The 19425-nt window shown below is 37.5% G+C and overlaps 2 protein-coding genes across 18 annotated transcripts in view; one reads left to right on the plus strand and one right to left on the minus strand.

The window, feature by feature from the left end:
• FTO (FTO alpha-ketoglutarate dependent dioxygenase) overlaps nt 1-15924 on the minus strand; it is a 249992-nt gene extending 234068 nt beyond the window's left edge. For 5 of the 6 annotated variants that reach the window (XM_054198314.1, XM_054198313.1, XM_054198311.1 and 2 more), the window contains exon 1: nt 15780-15917. In XM_054198314.1, coding sequence (XP_054054289.1) covers nt 15780-15818 — 39 coding nt within the window. In that variant the 5' untranslated portion in view covers nt 15819-15917. Of the gene's footprint in view, nt 1-15779 lie in introns of all 6 variants that reach the window. The other variant, XM_054198315.1, reaches the window with a different exon arrangement.
• A 116-nt stretch (nt 15925-16040) lies between these two features.
• The window catches only part of RPGRIP1L (RPGRIP1 like), a 79115-nt gene continuing 75730 nt past the window's right edge, over nt 16041-19425 (plus strand). Inside the window, exons 1-2 of one of the 12 annotated variants that reach the window (XM_054198874.1) lie at nt 16041-16118; nt 16321-19165. The gene's annotated coding sequence lies outside the window, so the exon portion shown is untranslated. Of the gene's footprint in view, nt 16119-16156; nt 19166-19425 lie in introns of those variants that run through there. The other 11 variants (XM_054198875.1, XM_054198882.1, XM_054198878.1 and 8 more) reach the window with 11 other exon arrangements.

The following is a 19425-nucleotide window of genomic DNA, read 5'->3' on the forward strand; positions in this document are numbered from 1 at the left end:
TGTCAGCTTTTTGTGTACCAAAAGGCCACAGACAAGTAGAAAGCAGGGTTAAACACAGAACTTGAACCTTGAGTGCCTGAAGTCGTCAGAAGGAATCTCTTGATACGTATCGTGTGTCCTACGATACCAAGGGCTCACACAATAAAGAATCTCTGCATTTCTTCACAACCTTGTTTAGCAGCATAAACCAGTTCCTTCTTTTTACCCATGAGTATATTTTATCAGTAGCTAGAAATGTCAAATACTTCCATGGTAAACAGAAATATCCTGGCCTTTTTTATTTTTCTACACTCCAATACTAAAGAAGGTGACAATATAATCTGCCCCAGGCAACTCTATCACCATCCACAGTAGACAGGTCATTTTCCTTTTTATCAAAGAGGAGAGTAGGTCATCACATTTTAGTACATGTTGACACCACTGCTAGTAAAGAGAGATAAGAATTCAGTGCCCTTAAGGTGCCTTATCCTCTGTTTTACGCAATATAGATATTTCACAGCTATTGCGTTAAAACCAGAAGAGACAGATTTGTACCCGGAAAGAATGCACTACAAAGGTCTCAACCTTTGTGACAACCTGCTATTTGTACTGCAGAGAGTATAGGTGACAAAAAACCACTTCCCTTAAAGTATCTACCTCTCTTACTTTGGGTAACAGGATTTATTTTTCTTCTATAATACCACAGAGGATCACAGATGTTTAGCCTCCCAAGTACATGTATGCAATCTTTTAACACTTTTCTAAGGTGAAATAAAAAGCACCTGTACACCTCCTGCCATCCTTAAAACAACTTCAGAAGTTTCTTCACTTAATTAAAACATTTTGCTTTCAGTCAGAACATGAAACAAAATAATGACACTTAACTGCTGTTGTCTTTACTCACTGTGTTTTCACTTTCAAACTTTGATTCTGATGTCTAAAGAAAGTTGGAAAACACTTTTATGGCAATGTTCCTTCTATCTTAAGACAATGGGAAAAGACACCACCTCCTAATTACTAATACGTAACCATTTGTACATGAGAACATTTTTTTCTTTTGCATTTTATATCCACAAACTGGTTTCTCCACATCTTTTTAAAATATTGGTACGTGAAAAAGATCTGCAGGGCAAGAGCAAGACAACACAAACTGCTTAGTTATTACACAGACTGGACAGCATTCACAAAAGGACTTTTTCAACTTGGAAAAATATAAGATATGAACACACTTACAATAAACTGCATAATGATGCTCAGATTCTTCTGCACATAAGTGAATGTTACTTCAAAATGGACAAGAGAGCAGCCTCTGGTTAGAACAACAAGAATTCCATACTTTAAGTAAAATAATAGATTTGTGTTTGAAGAGTCTAAGTTCTCCCCGCCCCCCTCCCTCCCAGGAACACAACCACAAACAGCATTAACTCCCACTAGAAATTAAACCTTCATTCGTACAGTAAGAGAACGAGCAACTTCTTTCTGAAATGTAAAATAACATTTCTCTATTCTGAAAACAGTCTCTTCAATTTTTCTGTTAATTTTTATAACTTTTTTTAAGCTGTGGAGGCCAAGAAAGTAGTTCTGAGTTCAGAGACAATATCAACAAACACAATGGCTCATTATTTAAGTGCTCATTATCTATTTGTATACCTAAATGCACTTCAATTGCATGTTTGCATATTTGCACTTTCAAAATTCCATCCTTCTTCACCTAAACATAGTGCATAAGCATATATTACCCAAAAAAATGGAAACATAAACAAAAAACTAGTAACAGGAACTTCATGACCAGAGTGAAGTGTTTAGAAGAACATGATTTTAACATCTAATAACAGACCCCTTTATTTGACAAAGAATTTTGCACATTTATGGCATGCACATATATGGCATATATACATATGTACACAAACACACATCGGAATGCATGCATTTTATACTCCATTTCAGACTAGGCACATATTAATGCATTAGCAAAGACTGAAATCAAAGAGTTGGACCAATATTAAACAGCAACAGCATTTAAAATTAAGAGAAAGACGACCAAAGACTAGAAGATCTCCATGACACAATCTAATATTTTAGATCAGTGCTGCTGAACTGAGGCCTCTTGCAAATGACATTGTAAGCAGAAAATAACTAAAACCTGGTTCAGAAAATATACAGAGGGCCAAAATATTATGAAAATAATAATCTTTGTTTCTAAGCAATCTAACCACTAACCACTTTCTATTTTATTGTTTTTACCACCGTTCTGATTTTTACTAAATTACCATGAAGATGTTTTAAAATACGAAGAAAAAAATAATTTTACAGCCAGTTAGCAAGATAATGCTATTTTTTTTGCTTTGGAAAGAAGTCATTATGAAGAAGCTCTAGAGAATCTCTGTTTTTTCAAGCTGATGTTTATATTTTGTGATGTTATTTTGATATACCATTTCAAATGCAAAGGAACTGGGATATTTTGAGAAAAGAAAACAGACATGCTTGAAATTCAATAAAAAAAAAATTGCAGTTACACATGGTTTCTGCCTGAGTGAATAGCAAGTATTACATACAGCAGGATATGGCTCTTCCAAGCACAAAGCAATTCAAAGTATTTGTTACTATAGGAGTTTGCATAAGTGATTTACCTACACACCAAGCCTATGTTCCTAATTAACCCAGGGGTACAATTCCCATTCGTTAAATTAAGCATGAGGTTCATGCCCCAAAGGTCTTCAGCATTCGTTATCAAAAGATACATCTGCCTGTTAAGTATTTTCAATGTCAAGCATTTCTTACTTAGTGAATTTCAGCCTTACTGACTCTTCATATTGAATTTTGATGCTCTTTTATGCATTGTATTCTGTACTTGACAGAAAAATGACCATTTTACATTGCCTTAGGTTTCTTACTTTTTTAATGATAAATTCTATCTTCTCTTCAACTCTTTCAAGAGGAAAAAAAAAAGTACCTGAAATAAACATTTCAGTCATTTTAAGTTCACACAACTGCTTTACAAATCACACAGCCTGACCTCCTTCTATAATATTACATTACAGCAAGATCCAAAATAACATTCCGGTTTGACAGCTAACCTCAGGCACCACTGGTCTAGTATCTCGCTGCTTATACTGCTGGCTGAAAAGCTGATAGGATACGCAAGACAAGCTGAGAGTTTAACTGGCAGAGCTGTTCAAATCTAAATTGTGCTATTTGAAACTTAGACCACAGGAGACAACAGTTCACTTTTTACCATGGCAGCAGATTCAACCTCTTGGCCCTGTGAAAGTCATATGAATACATTTAGCACACACAAAAAATATCTCCCTATATTATGATCAAAGATATATTCAACACACATTTTTTATGCACATTTGATAGTTCTGTTGACAGTCTTGGAAGTTAAGTAATATGGACTGCTGCACATAGGTTTCAAACCTTGATGGAGCCCAATGGCAGGCTACTTTTGACAGTCAAATAATGACAAGCACGTTGCAGGCCGATGCCCGTCATTCATGAACATCTTGGCCTGCTCCAACCGTTGCGCAGCGACTAAGTGGACGGTCAAAGGTTAAGTTCGAAGAAGACAGCAATGAAGGGCAACTGTCATGCACCACTGAATACTGTGAGGCAGCAAGGAGTGGTTGTCTTCTGAAGAACATGCAAAATGTTCTCGTTCTGTCCAGGCAGACACATATTTGAAGGTCCTAAATGAGACCACTGCCAATTCATGAAGAGCCAAACTGACAGCATGCCATTCAAACTGTCTCTCTCAAATTTTACTTTTTTTTTTATTTCAAATCACAAATGCATGCAAAGTACAACGTTAAACAGAACTCCCAGCAGCTGTTCTAAGCAAGCCAGATTTCGCAGGGTAGGAAGGGTGAGGGGAAAGATATCTAAACTTTTTCCTTTCTCTTTCTTTTAATATTTAAAAGTTCAATTATTTCACAAGAAATTCTTCCATTTTCTTGTAATGGCATGCATTTATTTCCAAAATTACATCTGTTCTACCACTTTTTCTAAATACTGGGGTTTCTTTCAGTATTAAAAAGCAGAGCCTAACACCTTATTATTAGGGATAATACAATCACCTGGAATCTTAATGCTGCGTTTGTATATTAATATTGTATTAGGCACATACATTAGAGCATTCAAATAAATACTTTGCATCAATCTCTAAATATCCTAAGCATTTCTGTTATAAATGGTACAATAACAGTATTTTCTATTTGTTTAAAAGCATTGTTTTGTGTGGACTTATGGCTTGAACAGCATGATTAACAAGAAAATTGCATTATTTTGCATAAAACATATACATCTTACTTTTAACCCATTGCCAGTAAAGACGAATATTTTTTACTTACACATTTAAATTATGTGATCATATTCACGTTTGCCTCTATTAACATATAAAAGACTTCAGGAAAAATAGAAATACTTTTTTTTATTAGATAAACAGTGATGCCGCTCATCTTTCATATGAATGAATGCTTGACACTAAATTTAATCAGGCTGACAAAGGATCATATGAGTTAGCTCTTTATGCCCTTTCCATGAACAGACCATCTCTCCTGCACTTACAGGGCCAAATACTGCCCTTTAACAGAACAGATCGACATGCAAAGTGCTTGTTTCGTTTTGCTGGGTCACTGGTATCATCCTGCTCATGACATTACTGCTTTGTACCGATTTCTGTCCTGATACCAACACATTAAAGACACTATTCACAAACTGCACTTTGCAAACTAAAGAGAAAAATAAATGAATTGTCATTAGTTATGAGGAATACATTTGAATCATGAAGCATAAAAACACTTGTCTGTCACGTACACAGAAACACACACAGAGCACAAGCTCTATAAGGCAGGAACCATATTCATATGTTCTATTGCACAAGTCAAATAATATCAACACTTTTAAAATCATAGATAATGACCAATCTATGTCTTGATCACCACAAATGGCTTTCACGAAGCCAAAAGCATAAAATCAAAATTCAACTTATTTTGGAATGAAGGACAAATGTCAAGGCTTTTCTATGTAGCCAAGATGGTCCTATCTATAGCAGAAATTATAAATTTGGGGAAAGCTCATCAACATCTTTTACACTCTGTGAGGGTGGAAGAAAGAAAAAAAAAAGCATACTTTAATTGTTAGAGGACTTGCTTGGTTACACATCCGTTTTCCCCAGTTGCTCCTTCTCTTTCTGTCTTATAATGAGGTTCAAATCGATTCAGAAGCACTTCTGTAGTTGTCTGAGATTTCCAAATCTTAAGTTCTGGATGTCCTGACTTCATTCTACATCGTTGATGCGCATAACACTACCGCGCACATACTGTGCTTCCTGACCCTTTCATCATGAGCTGCACAGAGCGCACGCACACACACAAGCTATTTCAGGTACTCAAACCCTGTCCAAATGAACCGGGCTTGCTGCACACACACACCATTCAGTCACAAGGAACAGAAGCAGTGTATCTGATGCCTATCATATACTACCAATTCACTTGTGATAATGAGAAAGTTGAAGTTTCTCTCCATTTTGATTTCCATTTGCGAAGAAGGACAAATAGGTCCCCTACTACAGAGAGGTTTTGTGAGGATAAACTTATGAAGTAATATGAGAAGAGAAGGTACACTAAGGAGCTACAGATAAGTACACTGTATAATAAAAATACTTCAGTAACATAATACATTTTTAAAACAGTTCCGAGAAGGCCGACCAATATCTACAGTTTATTATTAAGAGTTTAGGCTAGAACATCACCAAGAACTCTGTTATACTCTGTTACCAAGCACCACAACTTGCAACAGTCAAGTGATTATGAGAAGTTTTCTGAAGTATCAGTTCCTAGAGTCAGGAAATTTTCATATGAGTTTCAACTCTTATCTGCAACAATACTGGAGAAAACTTCATGGAATGTAACTTGAAAATATGAATACTAATAATGCGAAGAAACACAAAAAAAACAACAAAGCTTTTATTTAAAAAATAATCAATTTTTTTTTTTTTTTTAACACTGGGAGAAGACAATACCACCCAGAGGAAAGACAAAACAAAAATAAGAGAGAGAACCAAACTGTGTGTTAGACCTCCTGCAACATTACCTGTTGGTTACTGTTACATAAACAGTGCACAATATATCATATAGATAGATATAATATACAATAGAAAATAGCTCTATTCCCAAATATACATAAGTTCCTCACAACACATTCAAGCAAAATTGGTTAAAGAGGAAGGTACTCAGGAATACAAGTTTTTACGAATACAAGTAAAAGACTTTTGAAGTCTTTTAAAGTGAAATACAAGGCTAGCAAATCAAAACATAGGCAGTACGCATAATCTGCTTTTATCTCATTTTTGTCTATGTACAAATGCTTTCCATAAACATGTTCTATGGAACCAAGATTGATAAGTGCCCATACGACTATATCACAGGACTATTTTTCAGACAGCAGTGACAGAAGTTCAAGAAATGAAAGACAGCACATAGCAGAAGGCTCCCAAACTTGACAATGCAGAAGCTTAGTAGCTTCTGTTTTAAGGAACAGGAGAAGTCTGTGCAAACTAACATTTGTCCTGGTACTTTTCCTCCTAAAAAGTTCACCTACTACTGCCATCATCATGAAGTTCAAATAGAAAGAAAACCACCAATATGGTACACTTACTGTATTTCACATGCCAGAGGCAAAAACCGGAGCACCAAACACCTATAAAAGGTAACTGCCTACTGACCTAGTCACAGTAAAAAACCCAAACCAAACCAGTTTCTCTTCCCTGTTACCAAAGATGCAAGGAGCCACACAACTGATTCAACCCATCCTGTTCTAAAGAATTTACAAGGGAATGGTTGGAAAGTGGGGAGTGGAATTGCCTTTTGATCTTACCTCCTATCAGATCAGTTCCACTATACTCAGCAAATACAAAATCTGAAATAAATTACCTTTTGGTTTCTACCTGGAGAGAAGACAGAAGTGGATTTTTTTAATTTCATAATAGCTGCAGTACATTAAAAAAAAAATTCTTCTACATTTTAGTAAAACTCCAGGCTTAAAAAAACAGCTTCAAACTTATCAGAACTTTGGTATAATTTTGATTGTTTTTACATTGCATACTAAAATACGCCGCTTACATCGTCTCAGAATAAACAATCTAAATATTCTACTCTAAATCTATCTCTTTGGAACACCTTTACATATTTTTTCTACCTAAAGGTCTTGCAGAAGTGTTACATTTGACAAATGCTCATTTTCTTTTAAAAAGTTCATTAGAAATTTCTATCTAAACTGACTCTAAACAAGCTTTCCAACCCAGAGAGAGGGTCGTGTCACTGTTGTTTATATGCACTGTTCATGAAGAAGGCCTCAAATAACTTTCTCCTACTTAGTTTCTCTGGATGAAATGATTTGTTCTGTTTTCATCCTGTGATTAGGTACAAACATATGCACCACAGCATACTGTTCAATATTTTACCATCTGCAGTTGTTTGCCATCATAGGATTTAGATACCAGACAATGAAGTATTTCCTTTGAACACAAGAGCATCATTACCTTCTGCAATGACATAATTTACGTTAGAAGTAAATGTAGAAGAAAATCAGAAGAGAATACAGTCAAATACAAATTGTTTCCACATTTACAAGCTGCTGTTTAATTAATTTGCATAAACCTATCCTTTTGTACACAATCTCCAGTCAGTCCTTTCCAAATACAGATGTACATTTCAAGAGGCCTACTGCTTTGTGACAACAGTCAGATTTTTAAAAGCTTCTTGCCCAACTCAAGCGCAAATTCAATATTGGGCTTCTAAAGCCCTTTAAATGCTTGTGAAAATCCTACCTATTTCCATTCAGAGTTAAAAAAAAAAGAAAAATCTATTAGATGTATATTTGAACATGAATTTTACCGATTAAAGTGTTAGAAGTATACGTAAGGTATATGATTCTACAGAGCAGTAGTAGCAATGTATTCTAATCCCAATGTTGCTTAAACTTACTGTTCACTTTTTGGAGATGAAAACATTATCTAATCTTTACCTCTATTCTTTAACCCTAAAAGCACGTGTAATGTAGCATTCATGATTTTTCACTAGCAAGGTCCAGTGCATGAAATTTTTGCAGTCAAAACAGAGGACACAGCATGCATCAGAAGTTGGAGGTTTTGCTTTAAGTAAAATCTTTTGCCATTATAGACTGGACTTTCTCTGGTGAATTACAGGCAGAAGTTTCAGTAATTTTAGTATCTGTACAGAAACATGCAAATCAGACCCCAATTTTAATATTATAGGATGTTTGATTTCAATACAATTTTAAACCTTAGAACAGAATCAGCAATTTTAATGAGCTACCTTTTCAAGTATTCACTGCATGAAGTACCAATTGCCTGGGGGTTATGAAATAATACTAAAAACTTTATAATCATTCATTGATTTAGTTTTCAGCATAGTATATCATTTGAATCCAATGGGAACATAAAGAGCTATTTGTGAGGTCAACCACAGTACAGACAGAGGCTGACATGATATCGATGGCAAGGTGGAAAGAAATTGCCAAATACAGCAGATCAATACCTCGTTTCACTGTTACAGCCTTCTGGAGACATAAAATATATATCTTTACAGCTACGAAAATAATAATAATGAAAGTGGGAGATAAATGCTTCCCTCAAGGTAAACTATTTGATTAGCTGAGGGCAAAGGTGACAACAGCAGTTACACTAAAGTAACTTTACAGTCTTAAGTAAAAATGGTGGGATAAGCAGCAGATAAAAGGGCAAAATGAAACGGAACAAGTTCTAGGAGATAAAGTCAAAAAAAATGCTAAGCTAAATATGGTAGAGCAGAGTTTCCTCACATAGTAAAAGTCAATTAACTAAAAAAAAGTGTTTTGAAATTTCAGCATGATCATTTTCTATCCAGAAGTCTTCAAAGATATGTTTAATCTGTCCCGTACTTTAAATGCTGATAAATATTCATAACCACGTTTTGCAGTTCACTAGTGAACCTAATAGAATACAGTAATACACTATAGTGCTTTTTAGTCTCAACTGAAGAGATGAGGATCATCTGATATTTTGAATGCTCTTGGTCATTACAGGTTAATCAAATAATTTAAGAAATGAATGAACTATTAAAAGCATGAGGCCACACAAGTTTAATCACCAGTTGCACTGGTAACAGAAACAAGTTTTAGGCATTCACTATTTGGCCTGTCTAGCTCTCACTAACCTGGGACAGAAGGAACTGAATCCTACCTGCTGTAAAAGGGAGAAGTATAATAATTATTCACTAAATGTTTTCCAAATCTACAAATAAAAGTGAAAAAACAGCCAGTACTGCAGCTCCAGCAAGGACATTTCACTACAGCTTCATCTCAAAAACACCAATTTCCATCTGAAACTTTTGAGATTATAAACTAAATTCAGAATCAGAAGACAAGAGGGTCTGGGTGACCTACATCTGAGACTATCTAGCTTTCTGAAATAGAATCATCTGCTAACAACGTCCAAATGATTCAATCCACCAAAAATTCAATCCATACAAAGTTTTATTTTCTACAGAAAACAGGAATAATGTCCACAACATGCTTTCCCTTGTTTTTTTGGCTAAATTTAATTTTCCTGAATGCGACAATTTATAGAAATATTTGAAAAAGAATATAAACAACTATCATCATGTTTTTAGCAATGGTAGGTCTAACACTGGATTTGTATACAATCATTTTCTTTGGCTCAGCGTTCCTGTTTGAGAACATACTTATGTTTAATAACAGTCTAGTTGCGAATTTACTGAGACAACAGAACACTTTTGAGTTCATCTTAAATTTGGCAGAGTAGCTTTCAATTGAGTAAGTGAACTCCTTTAAATCACATCATCATCACACAAGATGCTTCGCTGTATGCATTTCTAGTGTGCTGTCTTCAAAATTATAGTAAAGAGGCTGCTCAATAGGGAAACTGGAATTAAGCAAGCAACATATACTCTGTTCTTACTCTTTATTGGAAAGGGAAAAAAAATTTAGTATTCTGAGGCAGACAAGGAATCAAAATCCCTGTAAAGGTATTGGTATTCCAATACATTTTAGGAAATGCGAAGTCTCTCCAAGTGACACAAGCTGAATCCATTAAATTATGGCAAAAAAGAAAGCAGAGGGGTAATTAGGTAAATAAACATGCTGTTCATTCTGCCAGAGCAAAAAATCTAATTGACACTGCAACAATAACAACAAAAATTTCCTGAAATGCATGGAACACTACCAGATTCTTTAAAATAAGCAACCAGTTCCGCATCTTGACCCACTTCTAGGACACTTCTTGCCCCCCATAAACTGGCAAAATACCAATGGCTGTCATGTGGTAGAAGCCTGTATTAATAAGTCTAATGAAAGGTCAGGGTTAATGGAACCATTTCATGCACCCATGTCCTACGAGGTATTGTACCTGTAACAGCTATTATACTTGTGGCATGCAACCAAGCCAGAATTTCAGTTGGCTAGAGGCTATACAAGTAACAGACACAAGCTTACAATCTTAACATACAAGAATATAAAAAAATAGATGGGGCAAAGGGCGGGGGGAGGTGGGAAAAGGAGAAGCCTTCCCAAGAGTGCACATTTGGATATGGAATATACACAGCTCCATACCACTGTCTCACATAGTGGATTGCTAGGATCAAAGTAACCTGAAGACCTTTAGACCCCTGTCATTTAACTTCTTTTATGTTACTCTCACACACAGTACCCTTTACAGGCAACAATCAACAAAACATGAATTACTGTTTTCAGTATCCATGCTCCTCACATTCTTAGCTCCAAGATCTTAGAAGATTCTAACATGCGAATCACAGATCTGTTCTTATTTACAGCAAAAACAAGAGACTGAATGTAAAACAACATGTTTAATAAATCTGCAGAGCCTAAAGTACCAATATAATTCAGAGCAGCAGGATAGACACGCACTTCTTAATTAAGTGGGTGATGTTCTAGTTAAAACAAAAAGACAACCCAGGGCCATAGCTAAGATTAAGCACGCACTCTTGCAAAGGAAGCTCCTACAATTATCAATATAAAGGCTTTAAATCACAAAAAATAAACCATCTAATAGTCTGTATTCAATAGTAAGTAGAAAGTCAGGACACAGACTGATTTGGATTAACACATTTTCAGTTATAACAAGTAATTTTACAGAGGATTAGTATCTTGATGGTCTGATCAATACTAGGCACTGCTGCTATTACAGATGAAGAGAAAATTACCCCTCCAGTAATAAAGTGTGTATGTCTTGGTTCTCCTTCATTTGCTGAGTCCATTACTGTAATGGTTCCAGCATTAGCAGCTGAGGCAATTTAAGCAGAAAGAATGTGATGAATTTAAAAGCAAGGAACATTTGCCACTCATTCTTTCTTGTATTTTATTCTGCATATGCAAGGCTTCTACCTGACCATTTCCAATATACAAATCATGTGTTATGTGACTGTCAACACTATTTCTTAATTATTGTCTCATTAATAATGGGAAGGGCCAATAATGTGATTACCACAAAAATTGCTACTGGCATATTGGCTGCTGATTCTGCTAAAACCTGCACACCATTTACCTAAGCAGAAATATGACATGACAAGAAGCTTATTTAACTGCATCTAAGCTGTTTCAGTAACTTTAATTTTCCTAAACACAACTTCTAAAAGAATCTATTTAATGTGTCAATTAGAAAATTTTATGGTTTTATAGCTTAGGAGGCAGAACAATAACAGGAAGCAAGAAATTAATGTAATATTTGAACAAACTACAATAAGACAATGTTAAAGTTTATATACTTCATTGCATTGTATGGGTCACATTTTTCAGCATTAATCTTAAAATTATTTCCCTGCTCTTAAGTGCTCTGAGAATACTGGCCTATTTTTCCCTGAGTATTAGTATGTTGAAGCAACCTATTTTACCTCATATATAGATTATTTTCCAGCCAGCAAAAATAAGGAAGATGCAGGAAATAAGACTTCTCATTGAAGTCTCAGGCAAAACACTGTATATTCCCTTTTCTTCCTTGTAAACAAAATACATGCAAAGCTTTGTGTTATTTAAAGCTTTATATTTCCTTGCCACTTTGTCTAACATGTCTCACAAATGTGAAATTGCACATGAATATCTTTGTAAAAGCCCTTGTGAATATTCAGATATGTGCATATTGATGCATTTATTATTTGTATAGCAATAACTTTATTGGATTGAGGTCCCAGCTGTGCTGGGAGCTGTACAAACATAACAGTAATGTCTGTGGAATACATTCTCTGTAGTCAGTTCTGGTTTCACAACAATATGAATTAGCATAAACAGCTACATAAGGTAATTGTGAACTGGGCTTAGCTGTCTATTCCAAAGACCCGTCAATGTAATCCTTTTAAAGTAAAGGAAAATAATACTCCAGACTAGCTGAGCATCTTATCTTTCACACAGTAATGACATAGGGTCTTAATATGCAAAGAGTGGCAAGAGGAAGCATATAAAGGTAGTTACTAGAACCTGGCATCTGTCACACTGAAACTTACTTAAAATAAACTTTGACTGAGTAACTCTTGAGAACAGTCTTATATTAAAGATGAACTTTTTTAACTAACCTGTGCAAATTAATCAAGATAATAAACATTCCAAAGGCAAAACAGCTTTCTTCACAAATTTAAAAGGAGAAAATAGTCTAAGTAGACTACCAAATAAGAAGTTTATGTTTGGTTTTACTTTATGTAGTACTTTTTCTTCACGCTGCAAAAGAAACTTTACTGCAAGCTGACCAAAACTCTGACCAACAGTGTAAAGAAGAATCAAAATAACTAGAAACTGTACTAGTTAAAACTGAATTCTAAGATAAAACAAACAAACACAAATAAACAAAACACGCCCCCACTGGACTGTTTCATTAAAATGCCTCCCCAACTAATGAGCAACATCTACTCTAACAGCTCTGGTTTTATGCACAGAAGTAATATTTGCTATAGGGATGACCAGAGAAGCTGATGGCATGCAACGTATCCAAAGATATCTTTAAGATGAAACTTCAGAATAATCATGTTTTGCTGTCCACTTAAGACTCAGAAATATTCCACAGGACACTAGCATCCCCAACATGGGGTTTAAGACAGCTAACTTATTAACATCTGGCTACTGTTTCTCAACTTTTTTCAGACCCTCTTCCCAGGAATGAACTTGCATCCACCTCTTCTAGGGCTTGGAACACCAAATACTAGCATAAACAATTTCATTTCTGCTACACACTCAATCTTACTCAATCCATTTGAGTGATCTGCAAAGTGGAAATTGCTGGATGACAGCACTGTACTCTGAAGAATTTCTACCACATGTACTTGGAACAGAAATGTTCTTCTATAACAGCATAAATCAAAACTTGCTACACACATGAAAATTTGAGAGCTTATCACATATAAGAAACATACTGCATAATTACAAAGCAAAAGCCAATCACTGGGCTTCTGATAGACAGCATTTAAGTGCACACAATTATAGCAAAATAAGAACTTTTATTCAGGATTTAATTCTCCAGAACATTGTCAGAAGATACATAATCCAAACCAGCTTCTCTATCCAACCACTTCCCTCTCATTAGTAGGCCCCATAAATCTTACTCTCCAGAAGAGGTCGGGTTAACCTCACTAGTATTTGGTTTACTACGAAATATTTTGATCAGAACCTAAATGGAAGTCTTGGCAGAACTACTACAATAAGTACACACTTCCTTTGCCTTCATCATTTCTTAGGTGAGCAACATAATCAACCGATATTTAAACTTAGTTCTGAAGGGTGAACTGGCATAGCACCAAAAGCCCAAAGATTACACTTTTAATTAAGTTTTATAAAATAATGCCACTATGAGGGTGCATACAGTTCTTCTTGTATAACCCCTTCTCTTCCCATTGCTGCCTTGCCCTTTGGTATCCTTTATTTTTAGACCTTCTACAGGCTGCTTTTGTTTCACTTTCAATATACTGAAAGCTTCTCTCAAGTAGTACCCAACTTACAACATGCCCCTAAGGCATCCTATAAGTATTCACACCTTTAAATCCTCTATAATGATCTCTTCTTAATTTTCATTCGTGCACTTATAACATAGAGGTGTGTCTAAGGCTGTACTCTTTCACACAAGCTTCCTTGAGGGTTTTTTTTCTTACACAGTGCTCCTCTGATACCTCTTCACAAGTGCCTTGTCCTCCTACAACCTTTGTCAGTGTAGTTCACAGTTACACCTCTTACTCCCTCATGTGTATCCCTGAATGATCATCTTATCAATGGCAATTATTCTCCTAATGCAAATGATTCCCAAGTATGTTTGGGACATACTGCAAAGACAAAAGCTTAACCCAGCCTTGGATGGATAGTATAAATGTACAGGCTGAAAGAAGCACAGGTTGTTTTGGTTTTTTTCCTGCAACATAATTACACTGGATTAGATGTGACGGCTTACACCTGCATGTGTTTTCACATAAACAGAAAGAACAGAACACAAATGCGACACTGAAGTTACTGTCCTTCAGCGACAAGAAATGGCAGAAAGAGTAATTACAAAGTGACCAGGTTGGCCTTGAAGAGTTTTTAAGTCTTACTACTGTGATCAGACTTAAAGTTACTTTTCTATTAAAATATTTAGTTGCAAACTTAGATCAGACCTTTTCCCTGCCCCTGCAGCGAAATAACTTTTAATGTTAAATAGTAAATTAATAGCAACACCAAACCCAGTACGTACTATATGCAAAGACAGGTGAACCAGATTACCATTTTAGAAAGCTTTTTCGAAGTTTATAATGGAATTAGCCTTCCCATCATCAATATCACTAAAATCAGCATTATGGTTTCAAACAAATAAGTTACTGCTTCTCTGTACCACTATTTTGTAAACAAAATCATCCGAGGTACAACAGCCACCAAGAGTTGCAGTCAAATGTTGCACAACGTGGTAAAAACAAGCCCTTCAAAGGCACCTGGAACAGCAAAACATTCAGCAATGCTGCCTGCTTATACAAGCAATGTAATTACATCTTCAATGGAAGCGAGTAACAGGGCTGCATCTAAACACATTATCAAGAAAAAACATTATTAAAAATGTTTCTTTAGATTAGGCTTGGAGTAGAGCAAGAGTACTTTGAAGATAAAAGTGCAGTTACGCATCATCTCACTGATAACATACTGACAAAACCAAAGATGTTTAATCCTATGATTTTCTCATATAACTCCGCAGAACTCCCTTTTAAATTAAAATATCCAAGCCCAGATGGTCAAAAAACCTTTATTATTAGCCACTGCTAAAGCTGTACTAGGTTGCTGTCTTTAAATGGAGAGGGGAACCCCAAGATTCCCAACTTAAGGAGAGGGGCTCTGCTCGGCGCCCGCCCCGCAGCTCCCCCCTCCCTCCCTCCCTGCGGCCCCGGGATCACTGCACACACAGGGCACGCTGCACCGCAGCCCCTTCCGAGCCGGGAGGGAAGGGCCGTACCCTGCGGGGGCTCCGGCCCGGGGAGCTGCTACCGCTCGCCTCTCGAAGCCGCTGCAGGGACCGGCGGGCGAGGCGGCCGCGGTCCTGCCCGGCGGCGCAGGGCAGCAGCCCCCGGCAGCAGGTACCTCAGTGCCGGGGCTGCCTCCCCCCCACCGTAACCTTCACGGCACCCTCGGAGCCACCCCTCATACGAGACTCCCGCCCCAGCCCGGGTGGGCTCGCTCTGCCCCTCGCAGAGCAGCCACGGGAAGGAGCGCTAGCCACGGGCGAGCGCTGCTGAAGGCGGGCGGGGGAGCAGGAAGAAAAGCGCCGGTACCTTCCGTTCTTTCTCCCGCTCCCCCGCTCTCCTCTTCATGGCGCCGCCTCAGCCGCGCACCCGCCTTAAGCAGCACGCGGCGGAAGGCGCCCTCCTCCGCGCGCAGCTCCCGCCGACCACACTGGCCCGTAACGCCGCTCCCGGGGCGACTACAACTCCCGGCATGCACCGCGGCGCGGGCGCCGGGACGAGGCGGAGGCGGGTGTTCGGCCCCTCCTCGAACTACATCTCCCAGCAGGCAGCGGGGCCCGGCGGCCACCGGAAGTGGAAGGGCTCTGTTAGCAACGGGGGCAGTTGCTACCCGAGCGCTGAGAGGAGCCATAGGGCTGGCGGGGAGCTGTGAGTATGGGGAGAGCTTTTCCCCCTCTGGGGGTACGGTGCGGGGAGGGCGGCCGTACCGGAGCTGCTCAGGGGGACGCGGTGCCGTGTCCCGCAGTGGGGGTATCGCTGAGGAACAGGGCTGGCGGGGTTTGGTGCTCTCCCACCTAGAAGCGGTTGCCTCACATCTGTGAGGTTCCCTCCTTCCCTCTCTCCCTGGCAGCTCCTGGGAAGAGGCAGGGTGCTCACCATTTGTTATAAAAGCAGCCCTCCTCAGCTGTGAACGCAAAAAGTTGGCTGGGCTGAAGCGGCTGTTCCTGTGCCCGAGGGCGGGAAGAAGCGGGGGGTGTGGGCGTTCCCTCCTGAGGCGAACGCTGCCTTTCCCCCGGCCCCCTCAGCCGCGACAATTGTCGTCAGCACTGACGGAGCTGGAGAAAAAACTTGGAAAGCACTTCTAAAATATTTTGAAGGCAAGACGCGGTTGTCTTGATTTTTTTTTTTTCCTGTGTTGTAGTAGGACTTACGGGTCTGAGAGAATTTTTTTCCCCTCAGACTACAGCAGGATGCGGTGATCTCGTTTTCTAATATCTTCCGTATCTTCTCTCCTTTTTTCCTTTCTACCTCCTAAAACGCACAACACTGCAATAGATGATGTTTGAAAGATTATATGTGTGTATACTCCTACCAAATAATGAACGAGATTATTTTAGATGACAAGCCCAATAGAGTGCAAACGTTTATCTTTAAGGAATCAATAGAGGAAGAACGTAGGCTGGAAATACTTTGTGACAGGCTAAGATATGTGGGTTGTCTGTTTCCCCTCCTTTCTTTTTTCTCCCCCCCCCCTTTTTTTTTTTCTTCTTCTCTCTACCAGAGAATGGGGTAGGATTTTGTAAGAAAAGATCATCTTGGCCACAGCCAAGACTCATGAAATTCTAATTCCATGTTGAAAGAATTAAGTAGTGTTGTAGTTTTTAAGATTTCACTAGAAACTGTCCCTTTCAGCCCCACTGACTGAGAACTTTTTGGAAATTTAAGTATTCCCTCCTTGGTTTCGTTACATTTGTATGATGTTGGGATAACAGTACACTTCTGTGAGTTATATAAGAATTTGGACCTAAAGCATGAGCTTTGATACTTAAGTATTCATGCTCATTACTGACTGGTCTCACATAATGCTGCAAACTTCTATGCTGTTTTTTTGTAGTAACTTGTCAGATACAGGTGGCGATAGCAACAGTTTTGTAAGTAGTTCAGTGTATAAGGAAGTTACATTTTCTTTAACTTCAGTAACTATATCTAAAATTCTTGCTTATACTAAACTTGAAATTCTTATAGGTTAGTCCCAGAGATAAGGAAAACTTTTTTCTCTCTTTGTAAGTTCTTTTTTCTTATTTTTTAGGAGCAAGAAGTGCTGAAGTGACTGTAATGTTACTTTTCTTGGAAATAAAATCCGTTTTAAGTTCTTGGCCTTCAGCATGGCATGTGGATCTGTCTAGATGCGAATACAAATTTATATCTCTTTTGCTCTATTATGCTTGTTATAGGAAATGCTGGACTCTTTAACTACAATCACTTTTGTAGCAGTGTTGCTGTACAATTTTGTCAGATTTAATTGCTTTGGAAATACTTTCCAAAGAAGTAATATGGAACTGTGTGGAGAAATCTCATATGCTTTTTAGAAATAATGCTGGAACTGTTGACTGCAAGGAAAGTAATTTTGTTTAAGTGTTTGTGATTGACACTCAGGTAATATTCAAAAAGTAACTGTAACACATGGAGCACATGATTTGCTGTTTGAAGTGTCCTTTCTTGGAGAAGAGGCATAAATGATGGTTGTTAGTGTTTATTAAAGACTTAGGTGGCTCTTCTGTTACTAATGAGGCAAATAAATTGCCAGGCCAAATTCTAAATCTGTAATTATATTTTGTCTCCTTAAAACACAGAGGCAGGTTTGTACTATTTCTATTTAAAAACATTCTTTTTCATAAAAACAGTTAATTTTTTTTCTTTTCCTGTGGCCCAGAACAAAAAAGCTGAATACTTAATTTCCATCACTTTGTAATGAAAATGAAACAACCAATTCTTCCTTTTACTTTTGAAAATTTCACCTTTCTAAGTTTTTGGGACTTTAGATTTATAGCAGCTTTATTTTGTCACTTGTCTTCAAGTCATGTCTTGTTGCCAGTTAAAGCTGGCTTTCATGTACAGCCCTGCTATGTTTGTTTGCTTATAACTTAAATATTTCTGTGGTTTTGCTGCAGCCAGTAATGGATTACTACTGGCAAGGGGGGGGTTGTTTGTTTATTTCAGGGACAAGCATATGTTGTTTTGTCTTTGTTTTTTAAATGAATGGATTTCTTTCATGCTGAAAATAACAGGTAGATATCCATAGCAAAGTTTCTTTAGCAAGTGGCAAATAGTGAAAAACAGTAACATTTTCCCATGCCTGTTATTGTGCTAGAGTTTTTGAAGCTTGATTTTGCTAGATCACAAACATTGCAGAGTTGTGCTGATAAAATATTTGTTTAGCTCTTAAAATTTGCCAAAAAAATCTCTCTTTTTTGATTTGTGAAGACTAAGACAACTGTGTTCTAGAAAGACACATAATGGCAGCATTTTCTTCCTGCTACTATCATGAACCAAATTTGAGTCGATCATCTAGAGGTAAAGGCTTCTGTTTACCTTTAATCTCAGTTGCTGTAGTGATATTGATACAGTGACATATAATAATAATTGCAGTAATGAACCTAGACCTGAGTGAAGTCAATGACTGCAGATAGTGCTAATTTAACAAATTACAAAAAAAGTTTTGAGGCATTTGTGTGAATAACACAAAAAGAGATGAGAACACTGAGGAGCTGGATTCCAGTTGATATGTATCTGTCATTAGAATTGTGCCATTGATGACAACAGCTGCATGCTGTGGGCCTCAACATCACGAAGTATTATTCTCCATTTTTGTGACTGACAGCATTGAAACCGCAATGTTATTGCTAATGTACAACTGTCGATCAGTTTGGGAATTTCAACAGTCACGACAAGGAAACTTTTGTTCCAAGAAAAAGGTAAATGCGTTCAGGTTGTTACAAACAGTGAAAACTGGAAATAATACTTTATCCTAAATTTTAATGATGAAAAAACAAGAGACTGAAAGCAAGATTGACTTTTTGGAAACTAAACTTCCATTAATCCTTTTCATTCCTTTTGAAAGAACGAATGAAAGAAGACTTTACTGGCAGAAGAAAGGCATATCTTTAGCAGCAGTTTTGGTTATGACAGAATTAACAGATACTTCGTGGAATGCCTGTGGGTTATACTGTGTCGC

The sequence above is a fragment of the Rissa tridactyla genome, chromosome 4 (assembly GCF_028500815.1).
Source record: "Rissa tridactyla isolate bRisTri1 chromosome 4, bRisTri1.patW.cur.20221130, whole genome shotgun sequence".
NCBI lineage: Eukaryota > Metazoa > Chordata > Aves > Charadriiformes > Laridae > Rissa > Rissa tridactyla.